This window comes from Pseudorca crassidens, chromosome 8 (assembly GCF_039906515.1).
Source record: "Pseudorca crassidens isolate mPseCra1 chromosome 8, mPseCra1.hap1, whole genome shotgun sequence".
Classification (NCBI taxonomy): domain Eukaryota; kingdom Metazoa; phylum Chordata; class Mammalia; order Artiodactyla; family Delphinidae; genus Pseudorca; species Pseudorca crassidens.
Window position 1 is genome coordinate 92950540 of NC_090303.1, and position 26045 is coordinate 92976584.

Here is a 26045-nt window from a genome sequence, read left to right on the forward strand (position 1 = left end):
ACCAGCGAGGACCTAGGAATCCCCTGGAGGTCCAGTGGTTAGGGTTCCACGCTTTCACCGCCCAGGGGAACTAAGGTCCCGCAAGCTGCGCTGTGCAAGCCAAAACCAAAACAAAACGCAACAAAACAAAATCAAAACCCAGCAGAGGACAAACCACATCATCACATCACTGGGGGCCCTGTGACAAAGAAGGACGGGACAGGGGAGTGGAGACTTATTTCAGCAAGACGAGCCGCGCTCTAGAGAGAAATACACATCAACTTGACAGAGGGGAGGCTCTGCCCCGGTGGAGAGGAACTTCTTCACCAGAAGGATGTCTCCTCTGTGCCACAAAAAGGACAGTGTCTTCCTGAACCCAAGGGAGAAGGACCTTGAAGACCCCATGGCTCCAAGCAGCACAGTGAGTTATACAACAATACTCACACGGACTTGGCAATGAGACTTTGATTGTAGACAGCCAAGAACAGACTCTGCGAAGGAAACTATGCCAAAATACAGCCATGTAATAAAATATATTCTACCACCAGCACTTAGTCTTCTCCTTGTGTTGCTTTCACAATTTTTTCACTTTATTAACTTACGGACAGTAAAGTGAATTATTTATGTTTGTTGTTATAAATGATCTGTTCCTACTCCTCTTACTGCCAAGAGCTAAGACCTTCCTGGTGTCCCACAGTAATAGGCAGTCTGGTTGCAGATCTCAGGTGATTTCATTGATGTATGGGGAGTAGGCGGTGTGATTTCTCAAGCCTACTCCAAAGGAATAAGCAGAGAAACTTACAACCCGTATATAGGTTCAGCCCTCATCCATATGGAAATACCTTTCCTAATATCCTCCGAGTTCAGCACCTGCTCGTAACTATGAGGACCCACACCGTATCCTCACATAATAAGCAGTGAGGAAGTTTCCTTCCAGACGGGGAGACAGGCCAGCAAATGAGGCCCTTGCCTAATTAGGAGGTATTTGTCTTCAGGGGTCTTATCCAGTGACAATTTATCTACGGGTTTGTGATGTCTTGTGCTACATGGGGTCCCTGACATCAAGTGTATCCTTAAATCAGAGACTGTCAACTGGTAGCCCAGAGGCTGAATCAATCATGTAGATGTGTGTGTGTGTGTGTGCGCGCGCGTGTGTGTGTGTGCGCGTGTGCTGTGGCTGTTATTTTTGGGCTTATACAAGTTTTCTATTAAAATATGAATTATTTGCCGGAATTAAAAATTATGAAGTTTCATATGACAACTCACATTTCCAACCCCTTTGGAAAACACCAAAATGCTGGGAAGCGCTGTTAACAGTGGAGCAGCATGGCCACTTGGCAATAACCCACTGACCTGAGTGAGGGGGTCCCCCACAGCCCCCACTGGTAGGATTTACTCCTTCCTTCCGTCCTTCAAATGTCTGCCCCTGCACATTCGGGTTCGCAACTCTGTGCCCTCCTGGTCTAGTAAACACCAACGTTCCAGAACTGCTCAGTGCACGTGGGGAGGCAGGGCCAACCATGACACTCTGGCAGGTAGCAGGATAACCTATTCTCATGAAATTTTTGTTTGGCTCTCTACATATTTCCTAACTGTAAGCAATTCGCCAGGCTTTGTATGTCTTTGCCTTAATAATTGTGGTGGGGCAGACAGCAAGGTAGCCTGAAAATGAAGCTGATCTGTACTAAAAACCTAAGGCCACTGAAGAGGTGATGGGGTGTCCTGGAGAGAGGGGGCCCTGGGAGAAGCGGTGAGGTGAGGAGGGCGGGCCCCTGCCCGGGAAGGGCAGAGAGGTCTGGGGACTCCTCCAGGGCAGCAGGGTCACTACTACTCCATGAGAGCCTTCTGGCGCCACATGGCTCGGTGGCCAGGACAGGCAGCTCTGGCCCCAGAGCCCCAGCCCCAGCAGAGACTCCGTATCCCAGGAAAGCCAGGAAGCAGGGCCTGCCCGGCTCGGAGGACAGGTGCCAGCCAGGGTCTCCTTCATAAGCCTCAGGGACTCTGATACCACCTTGGAAGGACAACGGCCTTCAAAACAGACCGAGATGAAAAGGAATGAAGGACTGACATATGCTATAACACAGATGCCCCTCGAAAACGTGTGAAGTGAAAGAAGCCAGGCACGAAAGGCCACAGAGTGTAGGATTCCAGTGATATGAAATACCCAGGCTAGGCAAACTCATAGAGACAGAAAGCAGGCTCGTGGTTGGCAGGGGCTGGAGGAGAGGGAGATGAGGGGTGACCAGCTTTCTCTTTAGGGTATGTTCTGGAATTAGATAGTGATGATGGTCGCACTATGTCGTGAATATATTATGAATGTACTCAAAGACACTGAATTGTAGACTTTAGAATGGTTAAAATGGTGAATTTTATCTCAATTTAAAAATGAGCTGGAATTTGCTACCACCTTAGCAGATGGTGACCTGAAGTTACAATTAAGTTAATTTAAAGGAAAAGGAAAATTTTTCCCCCCAACCTCTGAGTTTGTGGGCAGGACTCATTCCTATGATCTAACCCTAAGAAAAGGAGCCTGTATCCGGAGACATAGGAGGACCCAGGTTTACCTGGGATGGAACTCTAGAGACAGGAACACGGAGTGTGTTAGAAGGTGGTAAAAACACTGCCCAAGGGAAGAAGACTGGGTCCTGATGACCTCGGAGCTCAGCCCAGTCCTGGGCTGACCAGCTCCAGACTTCTTTTATTGGACTTTCGAGTCTAAGCCTTTGCTCTTGGGGTCTTCTCTTACAGTCTGCCGAATCGAATCCAAACGAATGTGGCATCCTAGAGGATGTGTGATCTGAAGCATTAGCAGACGTTACGTGGGCAAACTGGTGTGTGAGGGGCTACAGGTTGGGATGAGAAGGACCAAGAGGAAACGTATGTCAGGCAGAGGGGAGAGAATGTTTCCTGGCCTGGAGGAAAGACAGAACACAGTTGGGTGTGTCTGGGGCCAGCAGAGAAGGGGAAGAAGGAGATGAAGCCTGAAAGAGGGGCCTTGTAGCCTTGTAAGAAGTTGGACCAGGGCTTCCCTGGTGGCCCAGTGGTTGAGAGTCCGCCTGCCGATGCAGGGCACACGGGTTCGTGCCCTGGTCTGGGAGGATCCCACATGCCGCGGAGCAGCTGGGCCCGTGAGCCATGGCCGCTGAGCCTGCGCGTCCGGAGCCTGTGCTCCGCAACGGGAGAGGTCACAACAGTGAGAGGCCCGCGTACCGCAAAAAAAAAAAAAAAAAAGAAGAAGTTGGACCAAGCCCACAGGTAGAGGGGGCCCTGAAGGACTGGTGAGGTTCACATTTTAGGAAGATGCCTCTGGTGCTGAGACAGGAGGAAGCAAGAGCCGAGGGAGACCGTAAGGAGACTGAGGCTGCGGCCAGACAGATGAAATGGACTTGTACTTGGCGAGGGGCTGTGAGAAGGGAGCCTCTGAAAGGGACGGTTCACAGGAGTCGGTACTGATTGGATCTGGTGGTGGGGGACAGAGCAGGAAGGCTGAGGATGAGGAATCATGGGCTGAGAGACGACGCAGACGTGGGGCTGGGCGTGGAGCCGGAGGTGGCCCGGGTTCAGCCACGGAAAGAGTGCCCGAGTGAAGACCATCGAGGGAGCCCGGGCCTGGGAGTCAGAAAACCAGCCGACCGTGCGCTCGTGCGGTGCAGTCTTCAGCAATGCCCTTGACCTCTCTAATTCCGGTCCTCATCCTAAACTGGGGGTGTTGTCAGTTCATGTTTGTAAAGCCCCCTGGCACTTACTAGATGCTCAATGTTAACTGAATCTGAAAATGCTGCTCCGTCGGCACTTTGCTCTCTCGTGCTCGCCGATTCTGGCCGAAGACACAGCCCTCACCCCTCTGCTCTGGCTCCAGGGTAGCCCAGAGGAAAGCCCCTCATCTTGCTTGAGCCGCATGAACTTGATTCCCGTTTTAACAGGGGACAAGCAGGAGGCTGCCAGGTGGACCTGGATTAGAAGCCAGGGCTCCCGGCTCCAGGGTCCGCGCTCCCGGCTCCGCAGCATCTGGACTCCTGCCGAGGGGGCGGGAGGCCGGGGGGCGGGGCTGCGGGGTCCCCTCGCGCCCCGAGCCTCCTCCCTCCCTGCGCCCGCGCTGCCGCACCTCCCCGCGCTCCTCCTCCCCCGCCCCGGCTCTGCGCGGAGGCTGCGGCTCAGCGGGGCAGGCGCGGCGCGCGGGGACCCAGGCGGTGGCGGCCGCCGGGCGCAGCGGGTCCGGCGCGGGGAGCCGGGCTCAGCCTCGGCCTGCGCCAGCCCCGACCCTCGCCCACCCGAGGCCGGCCTGGGGGGCCCGCAGGGCGCGCGGAGCGCAGAGTGCGCGTCGGGCCGGGCTCCGCACCTCCGCACAGGAGCGCGGGCGCGGCGCGGCGCCGCGACAGGCATGGAGCCGGCCCAGGAGCCCCCCGCGCGGGCCCGGCCGCCGCCGCCCCCCGCCGTCCGCCCCGCGCCCGCCCCCGCCGCGCCCAGGCTGCGCTCGCCAGCCGAAGCGGAGGGCCGCGGTCCCGAGGGGCTGCTGCGGCGATCGGGGTCGGGCTACGAGGGCAGCACCAGCTGGAAGGCGGCCTTGGAGGGTAAGCGCCTAGCGGCCCTCCATCCCCCGGCCCGGGGACCCGGGAGGCGGGACAGAGTCACCTTGGCCGGTCTCCCGGTGGGGAGAGCGGGGAGCGCGACTCTGGAACCCGGAGGATTGCCAGGGCATCAGATGACACATTGTGGGGCGGTGGGGAACAGGTAACTGGGGACCACCTATAGTTCAACCTTGACCCTGTCTCTGCAGCTAACTCCCTCTTTGACCTTGGGAGCAGGTTTCACGCTCTGAGCCTGTTTCCTTATGAGTGAAGGGGGACAGTTACTGTCCGGCACTCACCCGATAGGCATATTGAGAGAGTGGCTTGACCCTATAGCAGTGAAAGTGCTTTGGGCAAAGTGACAAAAGCTATGGACCCCGACGCGGTGCTAATGCCCCGTGAGAAGGGGGTTGGGGGATGGGGCGCTGGTGGTGCCTGGAGGGAGAATCGGCCAGAGGGCCTTCCCTGCAAGTCGGGGGTCCCACCTACCTCTTCCAGTCAGAGGGGCTCACGGCCTGACCCCTGACTGGCCAAGGGGGCGGTCACCAAAGTGGAAGACAGATTTCAAGTTCATGAGTTCAGTTAACTTGTGTGGCCACTTGTGCGTTGTGGGAGGTGCTGGAGCTGCCCAGAGGGCTGGTACTCTGGACACCCGGAGTCCAAAGGCCGAGGACCTGCCTGGATGGCATCAACTAGGGAAGCCCAGGACCTGGATCACCCAACCATTAGGGAAGGAGTGTCAGAAAAGGAGGGCTTCCTGGAGTAGGTGACCTCTTAGGAGGTGTGGAAAGAGAAAGATGGGTGCACCAGGCTCGAGGAGTGACACGTTCAGGGATCAAGTGGCGAGGACTCGCCTGTGCCTTGTGGGGAACTGACCTCCAGAATACCAGGATCGGGGTGGGGCGCGGTGAGAAGAGAGGAGTCTGGAGGGCCCAGACCGTGAGTGGCCACCCAGGCCTTGCCAAAGTGTGTGGACTTTGTCTGAAGCGGCTGTTGAGAGATAGAAGCATAGAATGAGACAGTGGGTGGCCCTTGGAGAAGTGGTGGTGGCCCAGAGGGGTCAGACCAAGGCCAGGTCAGTGAGGAAGGCGGGGCCGTGGTCAGGGGAGGGACATAACCAGTGCCAGCCAGGGCAGGTGCCTGGCCAAGCAGGGAGGGGGGGGACAGTTCTGTCAGCATTTGGCCCAAAGGCTGGTAGGCCAAGGGACACAGATGGCCTGAGGAGGGGCTGTGCAGACTCTGAGGGGAAAGCTGGACACCTGGATGGTGATTTGGGACAAAGGAGGCAAAGATGTTGGAACTCAGTGTAGGACAGCCATTGCAGAGGACCTTCGGTCTGGGGAGAGCTGAGCTGAATAAAGGGGGACAGACCCTCTCTTTGTCGTGTACCTTCGGGCTCACTGTTAGATTTGCCTGTGACCCCCTGCTTCCCTCCTGCCCAAGTTATTTCTTGAAGTTGCTCACGCCTCTTGCCTGTATTTCTCCACTCGTTCATGCGGAAGCATTTCTCCAGGGGCTGCCCTGACCTCATTCTAACCCCCAGGGCTTAGGGGCCACTTCAGGGGTGGTGCGGCCTCTTTCAGTGCCTCCGGCTGGCTGGCTCCCGTCTTACCTCCCATCCTGACCTTGGCCCCTTCTGCTTCCCACTCCCAGCCATGGCTGGGCCGACCACCTGCAAGTTAGGCTGAAGAAGAAGCCACACGCCCGGCAGGAAATGGCCCAGGGGGTCTCTCAGGACACTGGGTCTTCCAGGCCCTGTGGAGTCTAGCCCACTCTGTGCTCAGTGCCCACCTGTGGCCCAGCCTCGTCTCGCCTGTCTGGACATGGCTCCCTGCCTGGCCTGGCTCTGTGTCTCATGGCACCTCCGGCCCCTGCCCTCGTTCCCGTGGTCCACCAGGAGCAGCCCCACCCTGGTGCCTGTGGACCTTGGGGGCTCAGCATCTGGGGCCTGTGGGCCTTTTCCACAGGAGTTTTAGGATGTGGAGTCTGTGTCCCTGCCAGGGGCCTCCCTTCCACTGGTCCCGAGTATCTCCTGGGTGTTCCCTGGGCGCCGCGTCTCCTGCGGGGAGAGGGGAGCTCTCGGACCACGATGGTGCTCTCCAGGGTCCTGCCGTGTGCTTATCCCCCCACATTCACGCACTCTTCCTCACCTCCCACAAACACTCCTGGAGGCCCCACTGTTCCAGCGCAGCTCTAGGCACTGGGAACATCCCTGCCCTTGCAGAAATCACAGGACAGGGGCTGAGGCAGCCTGCTGCAGTGCAAAGAGCACTGATTCTGGAGCTGGGTAAGCCTGAGCCAGATCCTTCCGCTGCCAGCGGGCTGGCAGGTTTTCAAACTTGTCTGAGCCTCAGTTTCTTCATCTGCTAAGCAAGATAAGGATTTCTGCCTCTCGGGGCTACACAGACAAAGGTGCTGGGGTGTAGGCTGTGTGCAGGTGATCCCTTTCCCCAGTCCCTAGAGCCCGGCATCCCTGATGAGGGAACCCAGGGAAAGTGTATGACCAACTGCTCAGCTGAAATCCTTTGACTGCTCGTCTGCCTACTGTGAGTCCACTTCCGGCCCCAAACTGAAGTCCTTATAATGAGCCCAGTCCACAGACCCTGAGAAACACCCGTGATGGGATGAGGGCTCTGCCAGGTCTGGGGACCAAGGGGTTTTGCAGCCCTTGCTTAGCCAAGCCTCTGTCTTGAGACTTCTTGATTTGACCAAGCTGAACCCTCAGGGGGCCTGTGCTCCTGTATCACCACGTGCCGAATATTTATCAAGTACCTACAAAGCGTGAGCCCCGTGCTGGGGCTTTCACAATAGCTGTCGTGTTTAACCCTCACATCTGCCCTTGCAGGGGCTTGGGGAGTGTTGTACCTATCTTACATATGAGGAAACTGAGACTCAGAGCGGCTAAGTGTCTTGCCCAAGGATGCACGTTGCTCTCTCACTCGTGAAATCCCGTCGGGTTTGCCACGAGGCCCTCTGATGTGAAACCTCTTACTCTGTCCTGAGCTGACCAACATGCGGCTTGGGGAGGCTAATTGGAGAGAATCAAATTGTGCTTCTGACGCATGTAGCCCCCCTCCCCGCGCTCCTGAGACAGCCCTGCCACCTCCGGCAGATGCTTTTTCCTCTTCACAGGTTAAGTGACGTGGAAAACGTCTTAAATCTGAAGCTGGGATTACAGCCCAGGTCTTTAAGACTCTCCTTCGATGAACAGTTAGCTTTATAAATAGGAAGCCAAACAGACATTCTCCTGATTGAGTCCTCTCCCTGTGGATATTAACCTTTCCTTCCACCCTCAGCCTTGGGGGACAGGCTGGGAAAGTGATCCAGAGCTCCCGCCTGGGTTCTGGAAAGACTGGAGGTGATGGGAGACGGGAATATTTCTGGCATTGGGGTAGGGAGGGTGAGGAAAAGCAGCCTGGGGGTACAGGAGTGGGGACAGAGTGATTCTGCAAATCTCAGGCTATAGATTTTCCAGTGCTCACCAATTCTGAATTTTTAATGTTGAAAGTTTCTTGATAAGACATAAACCCACAACTTCCTGCTCAAAACCACACACACGCATTTAGCAAAGCCTCTTAAAAATGTAAAAATTACCAAACTCTGCATTTGATAGTTTGTGACAGTCAAGAGTATGCTTTCCAGGCCGTGGCCCTGGCAACTTAGAGACGTCAGCTATGATTCTCTTTTGCACTGTGGCTATGAGGGTATTGGGAGATCTGTCTGGGCTTGGGTGCCAGGCTTTTTTCAGTTGTTCCTTCTAACACTAGGCTAAGTCATATACATTTATAACATAAATAAACTGCCCCCTCAAACTCCATCTAATAAGGGCATTGCATAGAAGGAAGGACTGCTGAGTTAGACATTTGTTACGGCTTGAATTGTATCCCCCCCAAAGAGATATGTTGAAGTCCTAACTCCCCAGCACCTCAGAATCTGCCCTTATTTGGAAATATGGTCATTGCAGTTGTAATTAGTTCAGATGGGGGCATACTGGAGCAGGGTGGGCTCCTAACCCAATATGACTGGTGTCCTTATAAGAGGTGGTCACATGAAGACAAAGAGACACACAGGGAGAAGGATGTGACAACGAAGGCCAAGACTGCAGTGACGCAGCTGCCAGCCAACCAGCATGAACGAGGACAAGGCAAGGCAACCAGCACAAACGAGGACAAGGCAAGGAAGGATTTCCCTACAGGTCTCAGAGGGAGCACAGCCCTGCTGACAACTTGATCGTGGACTTCTAGCCTCCAGAACCGCGAGACAACACACTTCCGGTGTTTGAAGCCCCCTGCTTTGTGGTGCTTTGTTACGTCAACCTAGGAAACTAATACAACATTGTTTTGGCGTGTCAGACTCTAGCGCACCCTCTCTCTGTCCACAGCGCAGCAGCCAGAGCAGTTATCCCCATGAGAGGATGAAGAGAGTCCTCAGTTCTGGCAATGCCGGAGACACAGGCACAGACTCCCCTTTCCCTGAAAGCAGGTGTACATCCGCACGGCCAAGGGCATTGTCATTCAGGGTAGCTATATTCCCTCTGTGTTCTTTAGTATCAGTGGGTGCTCTGTAACATGCAAGGCAATGACCGAGCCCTGTTATAAGGAACCCAAACGTAAGGAAAGCACTGCCCTCACCCTAGAGAAGCCCATGGTCCGATTACCATCATGATGGTAACTGCTAACACTGAGGGAGAGCTTACCGTGCCAGGCACTGCTCTAAGGCCTATACGTTGAATGCTCATAAAATTCTAAGAGGGAGACACTATTATGACTTCATTTGAAAGACGAGGAAAAGGAAATAAAATAGAAGCTAAGTAGCTTTGCCACTAAAAAGTGGCAGAGCTGGGATTTGAACCCCCGTGAAGTGGCTGACGATGCTATGCTCTTATTGCAGTGCCAGGGTTATAGAAGAGGATTGAGAGGCATTTAAAGAAGGGAAAGGAGGGACTTCCCTGGTGGTCCAGTGGTTAAGACTCTGCACTCCCAATGCAGGGGGCCTGGGTTCGATCCCTGGTCGGGGAACTAAGATCCCACATACCGCAACTAAGCCTGCGCGAGCTGCAACAAAGACCCAGTGCAGCCAAAAAGAATTAAAAAATAAAAAAAATAAAGAAGGGAAAGGCAGGATTCATACGCAGCTCAAGGGGATTAGTCTTACAACAAGCTGCCCCTGAGGACAGCACAGCAGATACAGAAGGAGCCCAGCCCTCGAGGGCAGGCGTGAGCCTGTTTTTACTGTGCCGGAAGGCACCCACCTCTGGACTCCTGGTCACTTGCCAGTATAGACCGTGCTCATAGGAAGGACTCCCGGATGTCTGTTGGACTTGCAAGTAAAGATGGCAGACTGCGTTTATTTTCTTCCTCTTCCAAAGCTCATTAATACAACCGTAAAGGGATTTTTAAAAGGTCACAAGGATAACAAGAACAGGAGACAAAACAATAGCAACGAGGGGCTTCCCTGGTGGCGCAGTGGTTAAGAATCCGCCTGCCAAGGCAGGGGACACGGGTTCGAGCCCTGGTCCAGGAGGATCCCACATGCCCCGGAGCAACTAAGCCCGTGCGCCACAACTACTGAGCCTGTGCGCTAGAGCCTGCAAGCCACAACTACTGAAGCCCGTGTGCCTAGAGCCCGTGCTCCGCAACAAGAGAAGCCACCGCAATGAGAAGCCCGCGCACCGCAATGAAGAGTAGCCCCCACTCGCCACAACTAGAGAAAGCCTGGCGGTGCAATGAAGACCCAACGCAGCCAAACATGAATAAATAAATTTAACAAACAAACAAACACATAGGGATCAACGATGGTGTAACTGACACTGAATCCACTGGCCTGAGAAAGTTCAGGAAGCAGAGGAGCAACCTGAGTCACAAACAGGAACCCCACAGCGCAGAGACCGGGGCACCAGTCAGCACAGCCGTGAATGAAGAGGGAGCTGAAATCAGGAGGGCTGGTTGAACACGTGTTAGGAAGACTTCAAATCCCCCAATCCTCTCCCCACCCTGTGAGCCCATCCCCAGCCCTCTGCCTTGGGGAGAGAGGGCCTCCGGACACCAACACACTTGAGAGCAAGCAGTTAAGGCGACATTTAGGTATTGAGGGCTCAGGTTGGCCTCCTAGCCTCTTTTCCCAGCCAAGCCTACACCCTCCAGGAGGGAAAACAGAAGAGCAGTCTCCAGGGACACTGACCCAAGAGGAAAAACCCAAGGAGGTCAACAAACAGCCTTGAGGACCAGCCCGTCACTCTGCCACGACCCTCACAGTTAATAAGCCCCCCTTCCTGTCTCAGAGGTGCCAGTGAAGTCCTATTCCTCCTGCCTTAATCATGAACAAATAACCAAGGATCTCCAGACATCTGAGGAAAGTCTCTGACATGGAAGCTAGAGATCAAAACAAATGAACAGGAAAAAAAAAACAGTTTGGAGAAAACAGAGATTATACAGATTAAACTTTCTTCCCACCGCTCCCCCACCCCCTCTGGAGCCCCCCTCCCCCCCAAAAAAACCCTAAAAAACTATCAGTAATATCCTCAGAGAGATAAGAGAAAATTTTGCATCATTAAAATAAGAACAGGGGGCTTCCCTGGTGGCGCAGTGGTTGAGAGTCCGCCTGTCGATGCAGGGGACACGGGTTCGTGCCCCGGTCCGGGAAGATCCCACATGCTGCGGAGCGGCTGGGCCCGTAAGCCATGGCCGCTGAGCCTGTGCTCCGCAGTGGGAGAGGCCACAACAGTGAGAGGCCCGCGTACCGCAAAAGAAAAAAAAAAAAATAGAACAGGATGTTTTAAGAGGGAGTATTCAGGGAACAGCATCAACAAACCCAAAAAAACCTTAGCAGTTAAAAATAATTGTAGAAATAAAAGATTCAGTAGAGAGTGGGAAGATAAAGTTGAAAAAAATCTTCAGGAAATAGCAAAGGCAAAGTGGATATGAGAGCTTCCTCTCTCCTCTCTGGTGGCTCTTCCTTTTCTAATAAGGGCACTAATCCCATCCTGGGGGCCCTCACCAAGAATGGAATCTGCTGGTACCTTGATCTTGGACTTCCTTGCCTCCAGAATTGTGAGAGAGGAGTGTCTGTTGTTTCAGCACCCAGATTGTGGTTTTTGTTAGCGCAGCCTGTGCAGACTGAGTCAAAGGTGAAGTAGAATTCCTGATTTTGCCTCATCAGCTTCAAGGAGTTTTGAAGTTGAAATAATGATGAGCACACAGAAGTGTACGCAAAGGAAAATGATTAATTACAGGGAAACAAGAGGTTGTGTAGAAATAGAGATCATAATACACTGCATAGCTTTCCTGGGAGTAGCATTTACATTGCCCTACGAAAAGAACACCTAATGATCAGTGTAACACAAACTATGATGTTGAGAGAGCAGGTAGTGTGTGAGTGGTCAGGATGGGGACAGTCATGCAGAGAATTAAATCTTCCTCATTACTGTGGGAAGTTAATAAGTAGTGTCTTAAATAGAAAAGTCAAAAAGTATTGACATACGCAAAGCTTTTAGAGATTTGGAGGTAAATACCAAAAGAATTAGCTAAAAGGGTTGGAAGTAGTTGCCTCTGTGGAAGGGGCAATGTTCTTTGGTTGTTAGTTTGTCTAGTGAAGCTGATAGAATTTCTTAACTTCAGATCTGTTGCTTTTCAGATCTTGATAAAGGACCAGGTTTCTTTTCCCAATTTGTTGTGAAGTACAATACAGACAAATTACTAGAAACAGTATCAGGCACTTGGATGTCACAGCAATGCTGAATTGCTGTAAGTTTCTAGATACTTCCTCTTGATTTTGGTACCTAGCTCGTCATGGGTGAGTAATGGTGGACAGCCCAGCACTGGGCTGTGGAGACACTTCTTTCATCTATACACACATATAACTTTTTTTTTTTTTTTTTGCGGTATGCAGGCCTCTCACTGCTGTGGCCTCTCCCATTGGGGAGCACAGGCTCCGGACGCGCAGGCCCAGGGGCCACGGCTCACGGGCCCAGCCGCTCCACGGCATGTGGGATCTTCCCGGACCAGGGCACGAACCCGGGTCCCCTGCATCGGCAGGCGGACTCTCAACCGCTGCGCCACCAGGGAGGCCCCCACATATAACTTTTAAAAAGTTTTAAAAATGGCTAAAAATAGAAAGGGAGTTCTCACCTACTAGGATGGCTATAACAAACAAAAATGGAAACTAACAAGTGTTGGTGAAGAGATGGAGAAATTAGAACACTTGTGCGTTGGCATTGCTGGTAGGATGCAAAATCGTGCAGCAGCAGTGGAAGACAGTTTGGTGGTTCCTCAAAAAGTTAAATGTAGAATTACTATATGATCCAGCAATTCCACTCCTAGGTATATACCCAAAAGAATTGAAAATAGACTCAAACAGATATTTGCCAATGTTCATAGCAGCATTATTCACAATAACCAAAAGATGGAAATAGCCCAAGTGTCTGTCAATGGATGGATGGATGGATGGATGAACAAAATGTATATAATTATACAATGGAATATTATTCAGCCATGAAAAAGGAATGAAATTCTGATGTGCTACGACATGGATGAACCTTGCAAACATTATGTTAAGTGGAAGAAGTCAGACCCAAAAGGACAGATATTGTATGATTTCACTTACATGAGGTTCCTAGAATAGGTGAATTTATAGAGACAGAAAGCAGATTAGACGTTACCAGGGGCTGGAAGGAGGTGGGAATGAGGTGTTAATGCTTAATTGGTACAGAGTTTCTGTCTGGGGTAATGAAAACATTTTGCAAATAGACAGTGGAATTTTGCAAATTCACAGTGCACAACCTTATGAATATAATTAATGCCACAAATTGCACACTTAAAAATGGTTAAGATGGCAACTTTTATGTTATGTATATTTTATCACAAAAAACCTTTCAGAGACCCTGTGTCTGAAGTCTAAAAGGGTTCTTTCATTAAACATCAAATTAAAATTTTAGGTGAGAACAATAAATATAAATTTAAAAGGGAGAAGCCAGAGGATCGGGAAAGCTTTCGTGAAGAGAATGGAGGGTGTGGGGCAGGATTTCAAGAGACTGCAGTGGAGGAGAAGAAATTCGGGAGCAAAGACCCAGCTGAAGGGCTGTGAGGACGGACTCGGGTATTTCAAGGAGTCCGTCTGGCTGAAACCAGGGATGAGGTAGAGAAGCAGCAGGAGATGAAAGATTGGAAAATTCCGACAGCCACAGAAGGAGTTCAAGTGCGTAGCCCCGGAGGGAGGGTTCTTAAGCAGGGGGATCGCAGAATCGGACAGACCCGTGCTTTAGAACGGCACCTCAGACTGCGGCATCAGAGTCCCCTGGAGGGCTTGTTCAAACACAGCCCCAGAGCTTCTCACTATCAGGACTTGGGGCTGGAGGCGGGGATGGGTGGTGGGGATGTGCCAGGTAATAACCCCTTTCTCTCTCCTCAGACACCACCACGCGTCTCCTGCTGGGGGCCATCGCAGTGCTTCTGTTCGCCATCCTGGTGGTGATGAGCATATTGGGTGAGCATAGATGTCAGAGCATTTATGCAATTCAGTTCCTACGCACCTCGTCAAAAGCATGTCTAGTTAGGTAAAGAAAGGTTCCAGACATACCGCCAATTCTGTGGGGTCAAAGTAAATAGGAAATAGAGTGTTGGTTCTAGATGAGATTTTAGCCTAAAATAGTACATTCACACATCGACTATACCTGTCCTCTTTGCTAAGCCGTGCAGCGAAAGTGGAGATGTTAACTTAGGTACGTTCACAAAAATGCTTCGGGAATGCAGAACAAACTTGGTGTGTGTTAGTCACGTAATGCTTCTTGAAGGAGGCGGTTTGGGGTTAAACGGGCCTTAGAGATCTCATTCACTCACTCAACAAACATTTATTGAGCCCGGCTGTATGTCAGGCCCTGGGCTAAGTGTTGGAGATTTTTTTAAATGTATGACATCAACTTCCCTGCCCAGTGGTAGAGGTGTTACTGCCTGGGGGCTTCCCAGAGGTGGGGAACACATGTGCTAACCCCTGAAGAATGAATAGTTTCCTAGAGAGCAGGAGGTAGAGGGACCAGAGCATTCCAAGGGGGAGAGGCCTGAGAAACACGGAGTGGCAGCTAGGACTGAAAGGGGTGAAGGAGGAATGCAAAAGGGGAAACTGCTACTAAGCAAGGGAGGCGAGGCTATATGACCCTGGGATTTGCTGCATTTAATGGATTCAAGTCAAAGTACATCATGGCTTCTGAAGGGTTTGCAAAGTGACTTCAAGACCTCTGTCTTTCATCTTCGAGAAGCACCCTAAGACCTCAAAATGGGAGGAAAATCCACTGATAACATGAATTCCTACCAAACCCTCACCTGTAGGGCATGCAGGCTACGCAGGGAGCTGTGAGTGCTTAGCAAGGAATGTGGTGAGCGCTGGGGCGAGCCTGGCTTCACCTCGACTAATTGTTACAAATCAAATTGTTCTATTGCTAGGTTGGGAGGACAGGGCAATGTGTAAACACAGCACATTGAGACTGCGGTAAAACACAACAGAGTCCCTGGAGATCCTCGTGGGAATGCATGGCCAGCAGGTCTAAGTGGGCCTGGAGCTCATCGAGCAGGCATGCCAGAGTACCCGTTAATTAACTGGTGTTGGTGTGGTGGTAGCTCCCCTGGGGGTTCGAGTACCATGGACTTGTTCTTGCCTCTGTCCTGGTCTACATTTTAGTCAATCTCTTGTATGAGAACAAACAAAAAAATATGCTGACGGAATCTGCAGGTGAAACACCTGAAAGAGGGATGCTCAATATGACAGATGAAAAAGAAATCAAGATTAAAATTTATCTTCAGAAACTCAAATGAGCCAATGTGATTGAGGTGACTGTGGAAGAAGTAAACACAAGATCCTGCATTTGGATTTCAATGTGATTTACACATGTTCTGGACAGGGGAGACCTGGCTTAGGAAGAGATCATAGGAAAATAGTTGGAGAGTATGGCTGAATTCCTTTTGGCAAGGAGGCTTAGAGGATCTCATGGAAGTTCTGGGCCTCCTTCCCAGAAAAGTGCACATAGGCCCATATAAGCAGATTCTTCTCACTGGAGCATCTGAAGACTGGAAAACCCACAGCAGCTGGAAGGGGTACGGTGATCACTGCTGGGTGGTGGACCACAGCTGACATGTCCCAGCCTGTTCTGGTGGCAGCATTTCACTGGTGATGTGGGCACACCGTACTGAGCCGGGCAGGATGGAGAAGGCTCTGGAGTCCCTGCAAGGGACTGTGGAAGGGATGGTGTCTGTTCAATCCTGGAAGAGGGGAGGCAGGGGTCCTTCTTCAAGTAGGAGGTGGAAGACAGACCAGGTCTGTCCGGGTCACTCCAGAGGCAGATCCTGGACCCACAGGTTCCAGGTCATGGGAAGGCAGGTTGGAACTCAAAAATTGCAAAGGATCTTTCCAGCAATTCAGCAGTGTTAGCTGACGAGGGTGTGGCCAGTGAGAGCAGGCACATCGGGACGGTTCCCACCCTGGCTGGAGAAAGAGGACGCATGGCCCCCAGGTCCCTTCCAAGTCCAAGTTTCTCGGGTTCCACGCCTCGGGGAGTTCAGAGAGAGAGAGGAGAGCTTAACCCAGGGGCCTAACCTGCTGTCACTTCCCCTCGGGGCGGTGTCCCAAATTCCTCTTCCTTACTCATTTAGCCACCAGCCTTTTACCTGCCAGGGACTGTGACAGGCGCTCCCCCGGGGCACGTGGCTGATGGGCACCAAGGTGGAGGCAGGTGGAGGGAGTGGCGGGGAGCTTGGGGGGCCGCACAGAGGCCCGCTGTGCTGGTGGATACTGACCCCTCTTCCCTGCAGCTTCCAAGGGCTGCATCAAGTGCGAGGCACCCTGCCCGGAGGACTGGCTGCTCTACGGAAGGAAATGCTACTTCTTTTCTGAGGAACCGAGAGACTGGAACACGGGCAGGCAGTACTGTCACGGCCACGAGGCTGCGCTGGCTGTGATCCAGAGCCAGAAGGAGCTGGTGCGTGCTGCTGGGGTGGGGACCTTCGGGGACAGCCCTGCCCCAAGGACCTGGTGTCCCCTGTGACCTGTTTCCAGAGCACAGCCTGGGGTGGGGGGTGCAGGTGGGCTCCATGGGGTCTGAGCAGGTCCACGAGGGGCTCTTGTTTCCACCGCTATTGTCAAGGCCAACTATGTCCACCCGAGGCCCGTTTGCTGAGCTCAACTCAGTATTGAAGCGTGAGCATTACACATTATACCTGCACTTGTGAAATGAAAAATCGCGTTGGCTTCTTCTGCTAGTCCAAATCAGGGCCTGATCTCTCATTTAACACAGTTATATCACTAGAAATGTGTAAGAAACACAATTAGTGGGTCCCTTGGCCATTTTGGGTTTTGAGGGCAACAGTTCATGCAATCCAAATTAGCAGAAAATCTAAGTCGTTTCTGTTTTTCTCTGATACACAGTCTGATAGCTCCTTTCGGCAGAGAAAGGCCCAGGAATATGCGGGTAGAAGGACATCCAGCCCGAGCTTTGAGCTGTGTCCCAGATAACCCATCAAGTAGGCAGTTCCAGGCTTCCTGAAAGTGAGGAACGCAGGCATGCTGGCCCACTGAGCTAGGAGACAAACCCTGTTCCAGGCTTCCTGGCCCAGTGGTGCACTCCCAGAGCCCGGGTCCCTTGGAGGCCATTGCAGGCAGCTCCACGTGAGTGCAGGGTGTCTGTAACCCCAGCTCCTCACCCTTGGGATGCAGTGAGGCGTCACCCTCTCCATGTCTATGCATCTTGGGAGCCAGTCTTCCAAGCTGAGGTTAGTCTGGGGACGTCTGAGCAGTCAGGAGACCGCACCTGACTCTGAGGTTTCCCTCTTTCCTTGGTGCAGGAATTCATGTTCAAGTTCACACGGAGGGAGCCCTGGATTGGTCTGCGCAGAGTGGGGGACGAATTCCACTGGGTCAACGGGGACCCGTTTGACCCAGACACGTGAGCTGAGGCTTCATCTTCTGGCCAAGGAGCTTAGACCGGGGAAGCCATAGCCTCCCGGACGCACCTCCTGAAGAACCTGGTTTCATGCCAGCTGGAGCTACTCACCTCTAGGGTCAGGGGTGTGGGACAGAGACGCAGTCATGATAATGGCTTTACTACTCTCTCCCTGGTAAAGTCCAGCCTGGTTTGGTGGCCCTGCTCCACGTAGGCAACAGAGCTTCCTGCTGCTGGAAAGGGTCCGGGCTCTTTCCATCTTGTGGCTCCCCAGTCCATCTGCACGGCTCAGTGTGGCTCAGGGAAAGGGAGGACATGCCCTGGACATCCCTCTGCATTGGCCAGAACTTAGCTTCACGGCCACACCTGACTGCAAGGGAGGGTGGGAGGTGGGGCTTCTGTTCTGGGCAGCCATGTGTCACCTAAACATTGTCACTGTGGGAGAAATGGGATCTGAACCCTGGGCACCAGGAGGGTTCCCTTAGAGAAAACACCTATTGAGGGTGTTGGTGGTGTGTGCAGTGGTGGTATTATTTGTGTGGCCCACGTGGTATGGCGGGGAGCGTGTGATGGGTTGGTGGGTGTGCAAAGCCAGGGACTGTTTGCGGGGCGATGGTGGCAGGAGTCATGGGTGTAGGGGCAGTTTAGGCTTAGGGAGACGCAGAGCAGCACACACAGGGGAGTAAGAACCTCAGCTTCTGACGTAGACTCTAAGGCTGGAGGACTAGGCCCGAGGAGCCGGGCGGGGGCACAGCTGCTGACGTGACGTGAACTGCGGCCCGTGACAGCTCCTTCCCTGTGCCGGCTTCTCCCTGTCTCCTGCACCTGTCTTTGTCCTCACTGCCTCTTCCTTGTTTTCTTTTTTTTTTTTCCTTCTCTTTCCTTGTCCTGCCCTCATCCCAGATCTGTTCTTAGAGCTGCTGAGAACGTCTTGCCCTTGCTGCTCCCACCTCTCCCCTTCTGGAAGCTTCCTGCTCCCGGAACCCAGGGAGCCCTGGAGGCTGGGGTCCCCAGAGCGCTGACTACCTGACAACCAGCGGGCCTTGGGGCCACGCTTCTCTGACATCGAGGTGGTCCTGGCCCCCCTTCTCCCTCTTGGGGTCCTTCTGATGCCCTCTCTTATGAGACCCCAGCTCCAGCCTTGGCAGGGGGCTCAGGTCAGGGTGACCAAATGAGGTGAAGAAGAAGTGTTGAGATTCAAAAGGGATGATGTTAGGCAGGGAGAACCCCCCCTGTGCTAGACACAGGAGGTGCAGGCAGGGCGCTGTGGGGAAGGTGGGTGTGTGGAGCGTGGTCCTAGACGGGGCCCCGGGTTCCTGGGATGAGTGAGCTGAGCCCGACAGGAATGGCGGAGCCGGATGGAGGAGTGCAGGGTGCGTCCCAGAAGCACCCGTGGGCATCACCGGGGGGCTGGAGCCGTGATGCACTGTCTGGAGGCGACGGGAGCCACGCTAGCAAGGTCTGTGGGGGCCGACTGTCCCGGAAGGCTGCTCCAGAGGGAAGGACAAGTCATAGGGCCTCTGGGGCTGCCCAGTGACAGGCCGCGTCTGCCAGGTCATGAGTGCCTGGTCTCTTCTCTCCCCGCCACAGATTCCCCATCTCGGGCCCGGGGGAGTGCGTCTTCGTGGAGCCCACCAGGCTGGTGTCGACGGAGTGTTTGATGACCCGGCCCTGGGTGTGCAGCAAGATGGCCTACACATGAGGTGGGTCAGGCCAGGGGCGGCCCTCCAGCCAGCCTCCGAGGCCTGCCAGCCCCGGGCTCGTCTCCAAGCGAAGCAGTGAGGAGGTTGCCTTCTGCCCCTGGGCGCTCCCCCAGGCCCCGGAGTCTTGGTCCCTGGTCTCCTTGGCCCCAGGCAGGTCCTGTGGCCCGGCAGTCAAATCCCATGAGTCAGTAGCACAGCAGGCATCTGTCCCCAGCCACACATGCACACTGACACGCTCACGCATGCCCACGAGGGCACACAGCCCCCACTCAAATTCAGAGTCCACCCTTAGTCACCCCAACAAGTCCCTCCCTGGCCCTACCCTGGAACATTCCCTCCTCCGGAGGCCCTGGTGCTCTGAGGAAGGCTGGGGGCTGACAGGCTGCGGTACTGTCCACACAGACGGGCCCCCTCCCCATGCATCTCTCTCCTGGTTGCTGGGGAGGCCAGAAGGGAAGCCCCCTCGCCTGGGCCCAGCATCCACCGTCCTTGCCTCGCCTGGGGTCTCAGGCAGGCCCCTGCTGTGTCCGTGGTGCTGCCGTGTTGGTCACTGATGGACTAAAGAGACGACTGGCGTCCAGAGAAGTCGGCTGCCATTTGTTCCAGGATCATGGCTTGGGGGAGGGGCATGTCTCTGGGTGCCCGTCCTTGGAGGGACATGACCAAGAGGCACCGGTGTGGCAGGCGGCATGTGTAGCAAGCAAGGCCAAAAACACACTCTGTGGCCTCAGGGCACCGTTTAATGTTGCCAGGCCACTGAGTTATTCTCAGATGTCTGAGGGGTGTGCTCCATCTGGTTCCTTCATTACTATTCAACTCAGCGTGACAAACATTGATCCACACCTACTTCGTGCCAGACACCACACTAGGCATGGGGACCCACAGCTTTATCCCCCAAGGAGCGCACAGGGAGCAGAGGAAACAGCTTGGAAAGCACTAGAACGTTCTGGAACCCAGTTGAAGGATGGCTTATTCTGCCTTAGGGGAAGATGGGGTGAAGAAAGCAGGAGGATGAGCCACAGAGAAGAGATGATGTTCATGTTGGGCCGGTTAAGAGTTTGTGCAGGTGCTGGGGCCCCTTCCTGTGCCCCCTTGGTCTGCCTGGAGAGGAAGCGGGGACAGGGGTGTGGGGGGAGGCTGGCGGTTCCCCTGGGCCTACAGGGGCTGCAGGTGCCACCCTCTCCAATGCACACACGTGGAGCCCAGAGCAAGCCGTGGCCGGGTGAGACACAGCCAGCCCGCGTGGGAGTCGCGTGTGTGAATCTGGGTCCCGGCCCATCTTCAGAAAATGGCTCACAGGGAAACAGGTCCTGCTCTGCTCGGCTCAGTCCTTTTACTGTCAGTTTTCAGACAAAACTGTCAGCTTGGGTTCGTTGAGCTTTTTGAAAGCTTTCCAGGTATTTAGTAAAATCTGGGGATTTTGTGGTTTCATATTTTATCTTTACGGGAAAGCCAGCGTGGAACCTGAGTGTGCAATAAAGAAGCTAAGGGAATTCAGTGCGGCCTGTGGAGGGGTGGCGGGAGCCCACCGCCTTCCCAGCCCCTGTGGGGAAGTGTGTTGAGGGGCTGGGATTGAGGAAGCGGTCAGCTGCCGCTACTGCTGCTTGGGTTGGTCAGGGGTCCGGGTGGTAAGTGGGAGGGCGTCTCTCCCTCACGCCAGTTCTCACCAGTATCTTCCCCTCAAAGATGGGCTCATTGCTTTCCACGTGGCACCTCATTTAAGTCTCTCAGAAAGACCCTGAGGCACGTAATGCTGCCACGGGTGACAAAACGTCCTGGACGGGGTGGGCTAGAGCTGTGCTCTCATCCTGTCCTGTGGGTTCCGGCGGGAAGAAGGGCGCCACGACGTGGGTGGGGAGGGAGCAGTGTGGGACGGCAGGGACCGAGGAACCCGGGCCACTGGGATCTTAGTTCTCATTCAATATGCACAGCCTGCTGCCTCAAGGCACACTGGCAGATGAGCTCTCTAGCCTTGGGCTTGCCCTGGGACCGCACAACAATTCTAAGTCCGGTAGAGCTAAGAGGAACTCTGACCCAAGGTCATGGGTGTTTTAAGAGCTCTCTTATCTGTTCCGAGGAGGAAGACCAAAACAAAACACTGGCACGCCAAACTTCAGAAACGTTGAGTATTCTTCCAAAGGTTATACACCAACCAGGCACCCGCACCTCCCCCGTGGGCGGAGCCAGGCTGGGTGGGCGGGGCCGCGGAGTCGGGTGCAGTTGGGGCCAGCGGCCACAGGTGGCAGCACGGAGGCCAGACGCTCTGCCGGTTTCGGAGCTCGAGCTGGCCCCCCCCTCGGTGGAGCGTAGGAGGAGGTGTTAGGGTCAGACCCAAGGGGCCACCCTTACTCCAGCCCCACTCCTCAGCCCCTTTGGAGGATTTGCCCCTGGAGTTGAGAAGGTGCTTGGCTGGGAGCCTGGGCGGCTGCGCCCTGGGTGAATTTGACCCCGCACGGCAGCCCTGTCCTCGGCGTAGCCCCTGGAGCCGGCAGGATGCGGGTAAAAGGCTGGAGCACGCACATCAGGTCACCCTCAGACGTCCTTTGTGAAGATGGAGCGACGGGGTTTTTTTTTTGCAGGAGGACTCACTTGGAGGTAGCGTTTGTTGCCGTGCTGGTGGGTTTCACTAGTGTTTGCTTAGTAAACCCTCCTACAACCTTACAGATGAGGACGCAGGCTCAGGGCGGTTAAGGGACTTGCTGTACTGCTGTACATCACAGGCCTAGGAGGTGGTGGAAGGGGAGGCGGGGTGGAAGGGGCCACCTTGGGAGAGGACGTGGGGTGCCCACAGGCGATTTTTTTCCTGTGCACTTTTATCGTCGTCGTATGGTTTTCAGGTGAATTTCCCATAGGGAGGGGGTAATGCAAATACTGAGTTCCGTCCTTCTCTCCCTTCAAGGTCCAGCTCGAGCTCCCTGGGACTCCTTCCAGGACAGCGGCAGCCCTCAGTGACCACTCCCTCACCCCAGCAACTCCAGCACTTAAGACTGAGCCTCCTCTCACACCTCCGGAGTCTCTCGGAAGTTTTCATCTGTGACTCATCTCTAAAGTCATCTGACCGCTCTTGGCATCTGACTATAAGCCCCTGGATAGCAGGGATTATGTGTCACTGGCCTCTTTGTAGCACACACAGCATGTGCTCAAAAAAAATTGTTGTATATGACAATAAGATTGCCCCCAAATGTCATCTCTGAAACTCTTTGCCACGGTGGGAGACAGCAGGGGCCGGCCATCATAAGAGGCTCGTCTTTTTGGCTTTGGTGGGCGTGGCTTTTTGGCTTTGGTGGGCGTGGCATGGTTTTAGAGGCCCGGCAAGATGCACTCTTTAGTTTGTTTTGCTTCAGTTAAGTTAGCTCGCTCACATTCCCTAAGCACGTAGATACTGGGCGGGCTGAGTGGAGGTGACAGGGAGCATCCAGGCCGTGAGGGAGGGAGAGCTGCCTTCGCCTCCAGAACATCCTCTCTATCACACACAGAGCCCCGCTGGCGAGGGCAAGGAGCTGGCTGCGAGTGGAAACCAGGCCCGGGGAGGGTTTCCATCAGTGACTGCGGTTGGTGGCTGAAGATTCCTGTGGTCACCAGGATATTATGCTAACATCACTGTGCTGTTTGTGAAAGACGACCTGGTTTTCAGAAATGCTCACTGTCTGCTGTGTATTTACATCAGGAGGGGGTGGAGGTAGAGGAGGTAACTGCTCTTTCCTTAGTCCGTAAAGAACTCCAAACTGGGAGCAAGTATGAGATTCAAACAGGGGTCATCCAGAAAACCTCCTGCCGTGCCCATCAGAGATCCCACGTCTCAGCCTGGAGTGGACACACACTTTGCCTGACTCAGAAGACCTGCCCGAGTCTAGTCTGGGGCCAGCTCTACCAACAAGCAGATGTGTAGCTCAGGCTGCTGTGCTCAACCTCCCTGACCCCAGGCTTCACCTCTAATATAAAGTAGAAATCGTGCCTGCCCTGCCTACCTCACAGGGTTTTGAGAACTGTAGATGTTAGAATTTCAGGGATTAGAAATTATCGACCCCATTCTCACTATCCATGAGACCACGAGAGGTTAAATAACACGTCCAAGGTCACGCATCTAGCCACGCATCTAGTGGCAGAGCTAGATCTCAGGTCTTCTGGCTCCTCTATTCGTTGTTGATACTATTATTGCACGTATCATGCTTTGTTTGTTTACCTGTCCACCATCCACGCAGAAGTGTAAGCCCCTAGAGGGCAGGGATCCACTCTCACGCCCCTTTTTTCTCTAGCGCCTGGTACATACTAAAGGTGCTCAATAAACGTGTGTTGACCTAAACTGATCTTGATTCCTAGTTCAAGGGCTCCTTCTTCTACACCATGCTGTCTCTGATCTCAGAAATCTGTACTGCCAGTCCAGCTGCCCACAAAAAGTATGCAAACTTGCAGATGTTTTAGAGAAAAAGATAAGATGCTCAACTGCCTTGCAATGTGCTTTAGGGTCCTGTAGTCTAGAGCACAGATTCCATTTGAATAAAGACATACACATCTAAGACAAAATTGTAGTAACAATGAACACTAGTTAAGAGCTTATTAGGGCCAGCCATTCATACAAAGTGCCTGGCCCATAGTAAGTGCTTAAAAATTATCATCTTGGCTTCCCTGGTGGCGCAGTGGCTAAGAATCCGCCTGCCAATGCAGGTGACACGGGTTCAAGCCCTGGTCCGGGAAAATCCCACATGCCACGGAGCAACTAAGCCGGCGCACCACAACTACTGAGCCTGCGCTCTAGGGCACGCGAGCCACGACTACTGAAGCCCTCGTGCCTAGAGCCCATGCTCCACAACAAGAGAAGCCATCGCAATGAGAAGCCTGCGCACTGAAACAAAAGTAGCCCCTGCTTGTCGCAACTAGAGAAAAGCCCGCATACAGCAACGAAGACCCAACACAGCCAAAAATAAATACATTATATTAAAAAAAATTATCATCTTGTTTCACTACGATGTAAATTGAGTAGGGTCTTAGAGCATGCTAGCTTTTGTAATACCCACATTTCAGAGGCCTACCCAAGAGAAGATCCCTTTCTGGCTTGCACCACAGACTAATGCAGGTCAGTGACAGGGAATAGCATTGCTCCATCCAGGGTCTTTGAACATAGAGGCTCACACAGGATGTGTTTTAGGAAATGTGGTAGATGTGGCCGCTATGCATCGAGAACTTTTCCTTTCCTCTCATTCTAGGTACATGGAAGGATTGTATTTCCTGGTCTGTTTGAAGGTAGGTGTCAGGTGACATCAGAGCTTTAACCACGGAAAAGTGACAGATGTCATTTCCAGGTGGAAACATTTAAGAACCAGTGCATACTCCTCCATATTCTCCCTCCCCCAAGTCGTGATTTTTTGATTTGGAGGCTCCAGAAGACTGAAGCATCCTGGGATGCTAAGTCAGTGTGTGGGGGAGAAGCTTCCTGGAAAACCTCTGAGGTTTTGGGTTTGTTGTGATCATAGCCTATCTTACCCTAGACTAGACAGGGGCCAGGCCTGGAGGTGGCACACATTCCATCCACAGTCCATTGGCCAGGACAGTCATGGAAGGCTGAGAAATAACTTCCAGCTGTATGCTTGGATACCTGAGATTCTTGATTCTAAAAGTTGAGGATTTTCATCAATTTTGGAAGATTCATCACCTTTGTCTCTAAATATTTCACCTGCCCGACTCTTTGCTCTCCTTCCAGGACTCCAGTTAAGGCTGTTTGAGATTGTCACACAGGTCTAATGCTCAAGTTTTTTGTCTTTTGATCAATTTTACAAATCAATTTGATGAACTATGACTTTTTAGCAATTTGACTCTTCCAATCAATGACTGAAGTAGCTCTCTCCATTTAACTTTTTAAAAATTTCAGCAACATTTTACAAGTTTTAAGGGTAGAGTTTTTGCATATATTTTGTTAAATTATTTAAATATTTTTAATGCTACTGTAGTAGATGACTTTTTTTTAAATTTCATAGTTTGTTAGTTGCTAGTATAAAGAATGAATATTGTTAAAATGACCATACTGCCCAAGGCAATCTATAGATTTGATGCAGTTGCTATCAAAATACCAATGGTATTTTTCACAGAACTAGAACAAATAACTTCAAAATTTATATGGAAACACGAAAGACCCCAATTAGCCAAAACAACTTTGAGAAGGAAGAACAGAGCTAGAGGGATCATGCTCCCTGACTTCAGACTATACTACAAAGCTACAGTAATCAAAACAGTATGGTACCGGCACAAAAACAGACACATAGATCAATGGAACAGGATAGAGAGCCCAGAAATAAACCTATGCACTTATGGTCATATGGTCAGTTAATCTACGACAAAAGAGGCAAGAATATACAATGGAGAAAAGATAGTCTCTTCAATAAGTGGTGCTGGGAAAACTGGACAGCTGCATGTAAAAGTCTGAAATTAGAACATTCTCTAACACCATGTACAAAAACAAACTCCAAATGGATTAAAGACCTAAATGTAAGACGGGATCCTATAAAACTCCTAGAGGAAAAACATAGGCAGAGCACTCTTTGACATAAATAGCAGCAATATGTTTTTGGATCCGCCTCCTAAAGTAAAGGAAATAAAAAATAAACAACTGAGGTCTAATTAAACTTAAAATATTTTGCACAGCAAAGGAAACTATCAACCAAACAAAAAGATGAGCCACGGAATGGGAGAAAATATGCAAATGATATGACCAATAAGAAATTAATATCCAACATATATAAATAGCTCATAAATATTCAACATATATGAACAGCTCATACAAAACAGCAACATCAAAAAAACCAAACAACCTGATTAAAAAAATGGGCAGAATAACTGAATAGACATTTCTCCGAAGAGTAAATGCAGATGGTCAACAGG

The 26045-nt window shown here is 52.5% G+C and overlaps 1 protein-coding gene across 2 annotated transcripts; it reads left to right on the forward strand.

Annotated features, from left to right (window-relative positions):
• The first annotated feature begins 4189 nt into the window (after window positions 1-4189).
• CLEC2L (C-type lectin domain family 2 member L) lies at window positions 4190-23479 on the forward strand. 2 transcript variants are annotated; one of them, XR_010945647.1, is made up of 6 exons: window positions 4190-4550; window positions 13953-14027; window positions 16343-16509; window positions 17372-18539; window positions 19060-19172; window positions 22072-23479. XR_010945647.1 is itself a non-coding variant. In XM_067747178.1 (6 exons), exons 1-5 carry the CDS (start codon window positions 4361-4363, stop codon window positions 19169-19171), a joined length of 645 nt encoding a protein of 214 aa, XP_067603279.1. In that variant the 5' UTR covers window positions 4200-4360; the 3' UTR covers window position 19172; window positions 22072-23479. The 2 variants fall into 2 exon arrangements, 1 of the variants encoding a protein (XP_067603279.1); XM_067747178.1 differs by having other exon boundaries at window positions 4200-4550; window positions 17372-17472.
• The last annotated feature ends 2566 nt before the right edge of the window (window positions 23480-26045 follow it).

Bases quoted from the DNA above. Each gene is read 5' to 3' on its own strand.
- CLEC2L (XM_067747178.1), top strand. From the start codon at position 4,361: ATGGAGCCGGCCCAGGAGCCCCCCGCGCGGGCCCGGCCGCCGCCGCCC. The intron at 14,028-16,342 runs GTGAGCATAGAT...TCTTCCCTGCAG, and splicing joins GGTGGTGATGAGCATATTGG to CTTCCAAGGGCTGCATCAAG. The intron at 17,473-19,059 runs GTGAGCTGAGGC...TCCCCGCCACAG, and splicing joins GACCCGTTTGACCCAGACAC to ATTCCCCATCTCGGGCCCGG.